The sequence below is a fragment of the Oncorhynchus masou genome, chromosome 10 (assembly GCF_036934945.1).
Source record: "Oncorhynchus masou masou isolate Uvic2021 chromosome 10, UVic_Omas_1.1, whole genome shotgun sequence".
NCBI classification, from domain to species: Eukaryota; Metazoa; Chordata; class Actinopteri; order Salmoniformes; family Salmonidae; genus Oncorhynchus; species Oncorhynchus masou.
The window spans coordinates 49,910,923-49,920,922 of NC_088221.1; the positions used below are offsets into that span (position 1 = coordinate 49,910,923).

The 10,000-nt window shown below is 41.8% G+C and overlaps 1 protein-coding gene across 1 annotated transcript in view; it reads left to right on the plus strand.

Moving 5' to 3' along the window:
* The window catches only part of ptprna (protein tyrosine phosphatase receptor type Na), a 111,961-nt gene that overhangs the window by 26,740 nt on the left and 75,221 nt on the right, over positions 1-10,000 (plus strand). The window contains exons 4-6 of the mRNA XM_064976975.1: positions 2,534-2,644; positions 7,289-7,385; positions 7,875-8,058. Of these exons, the coding sequence (XP_064833047.1) occupies positions 2,534-2,644; positions 7,289-7,385; positions 7,875-8,058 (392 nt within the window). The remainder of the gene's footprint in view (positions 1-2,533; positions 2,645-7,288; positions 7,386-7,874; positions 8,059-10,000) is intronic.

Consider the following 10,000-nt stretch of genomic DNA (forward strand, 5'->3'; position numbering starts at 1 on the left):
TTTCAGATAGCAGATTGGTATGGTCTGTCTTGTCTTTCTGTTAGTTTCAGATAGCAGATTGGTCTGGTATGGTCTGTCTTGTCTCTCTGTTAGTTTCAGATAGCAGATGTGTATGGTCTGTCTTGTCTTTCTGTTAGTTTCAGATAGCAGATTGGTATGGTCTGTCTTGTCTCTCTGTTAGTTTCAGATAGCAGATTGGTCTGGTATGGTCTGTCTTGTCTCTCTGTTAGTTTCAGATAGCAGATAGCAGAATGCATTATGAGGCAGTTATAATGCATTATGATAATGCATTATGAGGCAGTTATGAGGCAGTTATAATGCATTATGAGGCAGTAATAATGCATTATGAGGCAGTTATAATACATTATGAGGCAGTTATAATGCATTATGAGGCAGTTATTATGAGGCAGTAAAAATGCATTATGAGGCAGTAATAATGCATTATGAGGCAGTAATAATACATTATGAGGCAGTTATAATACATTATGAGGCAGTTATAATGAGGCAGTAATAATGCATTATGAGGCAGTTATAATGCATTATGAGGCATAATGCATTATGAGGCAGTTATGATAATGCATTATGAGGCAGTAATAATGCATTATGAGGCAGTTATAATACATTATGAGGCAGTTATAATGCATTATGAGGCAGTTATAATATTATGAGGCATTAATGCATTATGAGGCAGTTATAATGCATTATGAGGCAGTTATAATGCATTATGAGGCAGTAATAATGCATTATGAGGCAGTTATAATGCATTATGAGGCAGTTATAATGCATTATGAGGCAGTTATGAGGCAGTATAATGCATTATGAGGCATAATGCATTATGAGGCAGTTATAATATTATGCATTATGAGGCAGTTATAATGCATTATGAGGCAGTAAAAATGCATTATGAGGCAGTAATGCATTATGAGGCAGTTATAATACATTATGAGGCAGTTATAATGCATTATGAGGCAGTTATAATGCATTATGAGGCAGTAATAATATTATGAGGCATTATGATGCATTATGAGGCAGTTATAATGCATTATGATGAGGCAGTTAATGCATTATGAGGCAGTTATAATGCATTATGAGGCAGTTATAATGCATTATGCATTATAATGCATTATGAGGCAGTTATAATGCATTATGAGGCAGTTATAATGCATTATGAGGCAGTTATAATGCATTATGAGGCAGTTATAATACATTATGAGGCAGTTTATAAATGAGGCATTATAATACATTATGAGGCAGTTATAATGCATTATGAGGCAGTAATAATGCATTATGAGGCAGTTATAATGCATTATGAGGCAGTTATAATGCATTATGAGGCAGTTATGAGGCAGTTATGAGGCAGTAAAAATGCATTATGAGGCAGTTATAATACATTATGAGGCAGTTATAATACATTATGAGGCAGTTATAATGCATTATGAGGCAGTAATAATGCATTATGAGGCAGTTATAATACATTATGAGGCAGTTATAATACATTATGAGGCAGTTATAATGCATTATGAGGCAGTAAAAATGCATTATGAGGCAGTTATAATACATTATGAGGCAGTTATAATGCATTATGAGGCAGTTATAATGCATTATGAGGCAGTTATGAGGCAGTTATGAGGCAGTTGCATTATGAGGCAGTTATAATACATTATGAGGCAGTTATAATACATTATGTTATAATGCATTATGAGGCAGTAAAAATGCATTATGAGGCAGTTATAATACATTATGAGGCAGTTATAATGCATTATGAGGCAGTTATAATGCATTATGAGGCAGTTATGAGGCAGTTATGAGGCAGTAAAAATGCATTATGAGGCAGTTATAATACATTATGAGGCAGTTATAATACATTATGAGGCAGTTATGAGGCAGTTATGAGGCAGTTATAATGCATTATGACCTTCCTACAGTTTACGGTTATGGACCCCTTGTAATGGCTTTCACAATGATGCTGGCTATTAAAATGTATTTATATCCATTTGAAATCTATTTTGGCTTTTTTTGTCTCACGCTATTTTGTCCAGTCTTCAAAAATAAGACAATACACTGCAGTGTACATCCCTTTAACTCCCAATAAATACATTCAGTTTCTCTGTTTCATAATTTTCCTCCATTCACCATTCCACCACTCCCCCGTTCCCCCTTTTCTCTGTCCTCTTCCTATAAATAGCAGTGACTCATGTCTTTCGGTGTTTTTCATGGTAGGATAAGAGGAAAGAGAGTTGTGTTCATTATGGAGGCGAGAGGAGAGAGAGGGCTGGGTTCACTATGGAGGAGAGAGAGGGCTGGGTTCACTATGGAGGAGAGAGGGGGCTGGGTTAACTATGGAGGAGAGAAGAGAGAGAGGGATGGGTTCACTAGGGAGGAGAGAGGAGAGAGATGGCTGGGTTCACTATAGAGGAGAGAGGAGAGAGAGGGAAGGGTTCACTATTGAGGAGAGAGGAGAGAGAGGGCTGGGTGTGTGTGTGTGTGTGTGTGTGTGTGTGTGTGTCTTAATGTGATGTGCTGTGTGTTACAGACGGTCTCTTTGGGCAGTGCCGTACCTCTAAGCAGGACCAGGTGCAGTACCAGGTGTCAGTTCCTGTTCTGAAGAGGATGCAGGAAGTCCTCAAACAGCTCACACTGCAGGGTGAGTCAACACTCTAACACACTGCAGGGTGAGTCAACACTCTAACACACTGCAGGGTGAGTCAACACTCTAACACACTGCAGGGTGAGTCAACACTCTAACACGCTGCAGGGTGAGTCAACACTCTAACACGCTGCAGGTTGAGTCAACACTCTAACACACTGCAGGGTGAGTCAACACTCTAACACACTGCAGGGTGAGTCAACACTCTAAGACACTGCAGGGTGAGTCAACACTCTAACACACTGCAGGGTGAGTCAACACTCTAACACACTGCAGGGTGAGTCAACACTCTAACACACTGCAGGGTGAGTCAACACTCTAACACGCTGCAGGGTGAGTCAACACTCTAACACACTGCAGGGTGAGTCAACACTCTAACACACTGCAGGGTGAGTCAACACTCTAACACACTGCAGGGTGAGTCAACACTCTAACACACTGCAGGGTGAGTCAACACTCTAACACACTGCAGGGTGAGTCAACACTCTAACACACTGCAGGGTGAGTCAACACTAGAACACACTGCAGGGTGAGTCAACACTCTAACACACTGCAGGGTGAGTCAACACTCTAACACACTGCAGGGTGAGTCAACACTATAACACACTGCAGGGTGAGTCAACACTCTAACACACTGCAGGGTGAGTCAACACTCTAACACGCTGCAGGGTGAGTCAACACTCTAACACACTGCAGAGTGAGTCAACACTCTAACACACTGCAGGGTGAGTCAACACTCTAACACACTGCAGGGTGAGTCAACACTCTAACACACTGCAGGGTGAGTCAACACTCTAACACACTGCAGGGTGAGTCAACACTCTAACACACTGCAGGGTGAGTCAACACTCTAACACACTGCAGGGTGAGTCAACACTCTAACACACTGCAGGGTGAGTCAACACTCTAACACACTGCAGGGTGAGTCAACACTCTAACACACTGCAGGGTGAGTCAACACTCTAACACACTGCAGGGTGAGTCAACACTCTAACACACTGCAGGGTGAGTCAACACTCTAACACACTGCAGGGTGAGTCAACACTCTAACACACTGCAGGGTGAGTCAACACTAACACACTGCAGGGTGAGTCAACACTCTAACACACTGCAGGGTGAGTCAACACTCTAACACACTGCAGGGTGAGTCAACACTCTAACACACTGCAGGGTGAGTCAACACTCTAACACACTGCAGGGTGAGTCAACACTCTAACACACTGCAGGCTGAGTCAACACTCTAACACGCTGCAGGGTGAGTCAACACTCTAACACACTGCAGGGTGAGTCAACACTCTAACACACTGCAGGGTGAGTCAACACTCTAACACGCTGCAGGCTGAGTCAACACTCTAACACACTGCAGGCTGAGTCAACACTCTAACACACTGCAGGCTGAGTCAACACTCTAACACGCTGCAGGGTGAGTCAACACTCTAACACACTGCAGGGTGAGTCAACACTCTAACACACTGCAGGGTGAGTCAACACTCTAACACACTGCAGGGTGAGTCAACACTCTAACACACTGCAGGGTGAGTCAACACTCTAACACACTGCAGGGTGAGTCAACACTAGAACACACTGCAGGCTGAGTCAACACTCTAACACACTGCAGGGTGAGTCAACACTCTAACACACTGCAGGGTGAGTCAACACTCTAACACACTGAAGGCTGAGTCAACACTCTAACACGCTGCAGGGTGAGTCAACACTCTAACACACTGCAGGGTGAGTCAACACTCTAACACACTGCAGGGTGAGTCAACACTCTAACACGCTGCAGGCTGAGTCGACACTATAACACACTGCAGGGTGAGTCAACACTCTAACACACTGCAGGGTGAGTCAACACTCTAACACACTGCAGGCTGAGTCAACACTCTAACACACTGCAGGCTGATTCAACACTCTAAAACACTGCAGGGTGAGTCAACACTCTAACACACTGCAGGGTGAGTCAACACTCTAACACACTGCAGGGTGAGTCAACACTCTAACACACTGCAGGCTGAGTCAACACTCTAACACACTGCAGGGTGAGTCAACACTCTAACACACTGCAGGGTGAGTCAACACTCTAACACACACACCCCTCTCTTTTTGTACACTGCTGCTCCTCGCTGTTAATTATCTATGCAGTTACTTCACCCCTTCCTACATGTACATATTACCTCTATCCTGTACCCCCTTCACATTGACTCGTTTTCGGTAACCCTGTTTATCGCCTCTTTATTTAATTGTGTTACTTTTTATATTCTTTTACTTTAGTTTATTTGTTAAATATTTTCTTAACTCTTTCTTGAACTGCACTGTTGGTTAAGGGCTTGTCAGTGAGCATTTTATGGTAAGGTCTACACTTGTTGTATTTGGCGCACCTGACAAATTAAGTTTGATTTTGTAAGGGATTTCTTCCATTGACTAAGAGGCGGACCAAAGCGCAGCGTGGTTATTTTGATTCATGTTTTAATAAATCACTTCACATGAACAAACTAACAAAAACAAGAAACGTGAAAACCCCAAACAGTCCTATCTTGTGCAAACACAGAGACAGGAACAATCACCCAGGCTACCTAAGTATGATTCTCAATCAGAGACAACTAATGACACCTGCCTCTGATTGAGAACCATACTAGGCCGAAACATAGAAATACCCAAATCATAGAAAAACAAACATAGACTGCCCACCCCAACTCACGCCCTGACCATACTAAATAAAGACAAAACAAAGGAAATAAAGGTCAGAACGTGACAGATTTGATTGGAAGAATCTCAAATGTTAAATATATTTTGATTTGTTTAACACTTTATTTGTTTTCTTCAGGATTCCATGTGTGTTATTTCATACTTTTGATGTCTTCACTATTATTCTACAATTTAGAAAATAGTCAAATATAAAGAAAAGCCCATGAATGAGTAGGTGTTCTAAAACTTTTGACCGATAGTGTATGTGTTATTGCTTTTCAACCATATTGTGGATTCAGGGCTATCTATCTAATAGAACTCAAAGGGTTTTCTTTAATTGAAGCTTCTCTAATGTCTAACGTGTAAAGTGTGGTGTACCGCAGGTCAGCTCTCTAGGCCCTCTACTCTTTTCTATTTTTACCAATGACCTGCCACTGGCATTAAACAAAGCATGTGTCCATGTATGATGATGATTCAACCATATACACATCAGCAACCACAGCTAATGAAGTCACTGAAACACTTAACAAAGAGTTGCAGTCTGTTTTGGAATTGGTGGCCATTAATAAACTGGTCCTGAACATCTCTAAAAATAAGAGCATTGTATTTGGTACAAATCATTCCCTATGTTCTAGACCTCAGCTGAATCTGGTAATGAATGGTTTGGCTGTTGAACAAGGTGAGGAGACTAAATTAATTGGCGTTACCTTAGATTGTAAACTCTCATGGTCAAAACATATAGATTCAACGGTTGTAAAGATGAGGAGAGGTCTGTCTGTTATAAAGAGATGCAGGCTCTAGTTTTGTCTAGTCTTGATTATTGTTCAGTCGTGTGGTCCAGTTCTGCAAGGAAAGACCTAGTTAAGCTGCAGCTGGCCCAGAACAGAGCGGCATGTCTTGCTCTTCATTGTCATCAGAGTGTCACGCCCTGACCGTAGAGAGCTTTTTATGTCTCTAGTTTGGTTTGGTCAGGGTGTGATTTGGGTGGGCATTCTATGTCCTTTTTCTATGTTTTGTATTTCTTTGTTTTGGTCGGGTATGGTTCTCAATCAGGGACAGCTGTCTATCGTTGTCTCTGATTGGGAACCATACGTAGGTAGCTTTTTCCCACATGGGTTTTGTGGGTAGTTATTTTCTGTATTAGTGTTTGCACTACAGACGGTCTCTTTTTCGGTTTCATTTATTCTCTTGTTATTTTGTATTTTGTGTTCAGTTCGATAAAGAAACATGAACACTTACTACGCTGAACTCCAACGACGAAAGTCGTTACTCAGAGGGCTGATATAAATACTCTGCATGCCAGTCTCTCTTGGTTAAGAGTTTAGGAGAGACTGACTGTATCACTTATTTTTTTATAAGAAACATTAATGTGTTGAAAATCCCCCAAAAATGTAATAGTCAACTTACACACAGCTCTGACACACACACACTTACCCCACCAGACATGCCACCAGGGGTCTTTTCACAGTCCCCAAATCCAGAACAACTTCAAGAAAGCATACAGTACTATATAGAGCCCTTATTGCATGGAACTTCCTTCCATTTCATATTGCTCAAATAAACAGCAAACCTGGTTTTACAAAACAGATAAAGCAACACCTCACGGTACAACGCCTCTCCCCTATTTAACCTAGATAGTTAAAGCAACACCTCACAGCACAACGCCTCTCCTCTATTGGACCTAGATAGTTAAAGCAACACCTCACGGTACAACGCCTCTCCTCTATTGGACCTAGATAGTTGGTGTGTATGTATTGATATGTAGACTACTTGTATGTAGTTACGTCCTTGCGCTGTTCTTGTCTATATGTTCTGTATTATGTCATGTTTCGTGACCCCAGGAAGAGTATATGTTGCTTTTGCAACAGTTAATGGGGATCCTAATGAAATACCAAAATACCTCAATTTAGTGGACATCATTATAAAATATAAATGGTCTGTGTGTTTGGTGTGTAGGTCTATCCTGGCAAGATGACATCACCCAGTACATTGTTACCAAAGAGCTGAGCAGAGTTCCTCACACCCCGAGACCCTCCAAGACCTCTTCCTCACAGTAAGCATCATTACACATTTACAGAATCGAACAGTGGAGTTAGACAAGTAATGGGTCTTTTCCTCTTATCGATCCATCATCTTATCGTGCCTCTGTGTAATTGTACTTGCCCAGATGAAAATGATCTAGCATATTCACAAAATGGATGTTGATTGTTCCTGTCAAATCTAACCTAATGAAAGAAAGCAAGTTAGTGGAGTAGACATGCAATATTATGCTTAGAACTGCTCAAAATATACAAAATCATCGTCCTTGTCCTTCCTCTCAGACCCAAGCAAAGCTCCTCCAGTCAGGGAGGATACCCCAGCAGCTCCTCCAATGAGGGAGGATACCCCAGCAGCTCCTCCAATCGGGGAGGATACCCCAGCAGCTCCTCCAATCAGGGAGGATACCCCAGCAGCTCCTCCAATCAGGGAGGACACCCCAGCAGCTCCTCCAATCAGGGAGGATACCCCAGCAGCTCCTCCAATCGGGAGGATACCCCAGCAGCTCCTCCAATCAGGGAGGATACCCCAGCAGCTCCTCCAATCAGGGAGGACACCCCAGCAGCTCCTCCAATCAGAGAGGATACCCCAGTCAGGCTGACAGCCACCAGGACTACATGATAGTAGACCATGCCCAGTTCCCCCTCCGCATGCAGACCTCTCCCATGGACCCCTATACTTATCAACAGGTACTGTAAGCCATGCACATTAGCACGTACACACAGACACACACACAGACGCACACATACACACACACACAGCTGTGTTTTCATGAAATGTCAGGACTTTTGTAAAAAAAAAATCACCATTAAAAATCATATTTTGCCTAACCCTTAACCTAATCTTAACACCAAAACCCTAACTCCTAACCTAATCTTACCACTAAAACCCTAACTCCTAACCTAATCTTAACACCAAAACCCTAACCCTTAACCTAATCTTAACACCAAAACCCTAACTCCCAACCTAATCTTAACACCAAACCCTAACTCCCAACCTAATCTTAACACCAAAAACCCTAATCCTTAACCTAATCTTAACACCAAAACCCTAACTCCTAACCTAATCTTAACACCAAAAACCCTAACTCCTAACCTAATCTTACCACTAAAACCCTAACTCCTAACCTAATCTTAACACCAAAACCCTAACCCTTAACCTAATCTTAACCCCAAAACCCTAACTCCCAACCTAATCTTAACACCAAACCCTAACTCCCAACCTAATTTTAACACCAAAAACCCTAATCCTTAACCTAATCTTAACACCAAAACCCTAACTCCTAACCTAATCTTAACACCAAAACCCTAACCCTTAACCTAATCTTAACACCAAAAACCCTAACCCCTAACCTAATCTTAACACCAAAACCCTAACTCCTAACCTAATCTTAACACCAAAACCCTAACCCTTAACCTAATCTTAACACCAAAACCCTAACTCCTAACCTAATTTTAACACCAAAAACCCTAACCCCTAACCTAATCTTAACAACAAAAACCCTAACCCCTAACCTTAACCTTAACCCCAAAACCCTACACCTAACCTTAACCTTAACCCCAAAACCCTAAACCTAACATTTACCTTAACCCCAAAACCTTAACCCTAAAATCCTAAACCTAACCCTAACCTTAACCCCAAAATCCTTAACCTTAACCCCAAAATCCCTAACCCTAACCTTAACCTTAACCCCAAACCCTAACCCTAACCCTAACCTTAACCTTAACCCCAAAACCCTGATCTTAACCCCAAAATCCTTAACCTTAACCTTAACCCCAAAGCCCTAACCCTAACCCTAACCTTAACCCCAAAACCCTAAACCTAACCTTAACCTTAACCCCAAAACCCTAACCCTAACCTTAACCCCAAAACCCTAACCCTAACCTTAACCCCAAAACCCTACACCTAACCTTAACCCTAACCCCAAAACCCTAAACCTAACCTTAACCCCAAAACCTTAACCCTAAAATCCTAAACCTAACCTTAACCTTAACCCCAAAACCCAAACCTAACCTTAACCTTAACCCCAAACCCTAACCCTAACCTTAACCTTAACCCCAAAACCCTAACCTTAACCCCAAAATCCTTAACCTTAACCTTAACCCCAATGACCTAACCCTAACCCTAACCTTAACCTTAACCCCAAAACCCTAAACCTAACCTTAACCTTAACCCCAAAACCCTAGCTCTAACCTTAACCCCAAAACCCTACACCTAACCTTAACCTTAACCCCAAAACCCTAAACCTAACCTTAACCTTAACCCCAAAACCTTAACCCTAACCTTAACCCCAAAACCCTAAACCTAACCTTAACCTTAACCCCAAAACCCTAAACCTAACCCTTAAGCCGAAAATAGCAATAGAAGAAATTCTGGACCTTTTCAAAACAGTTCTTGTTTTTCTACCTTCTCAGGACATTAAGGTGAAATGTCAGGACATTAAGGTGAAATGTCAGGACATTAAGGTGAAATGTCAGGACATTAAGGTGAAATGTCAGGACATTAAGGTGAAATGTCAGGACATTAAGGTGAAATGTCAGGACATTAAGGTGAAATGTCAGGACATTAAGGTGAAATGTCAGGACATTGAGGTGAAATGTCAGGACATTAAGGTAAATTAGTACACACACA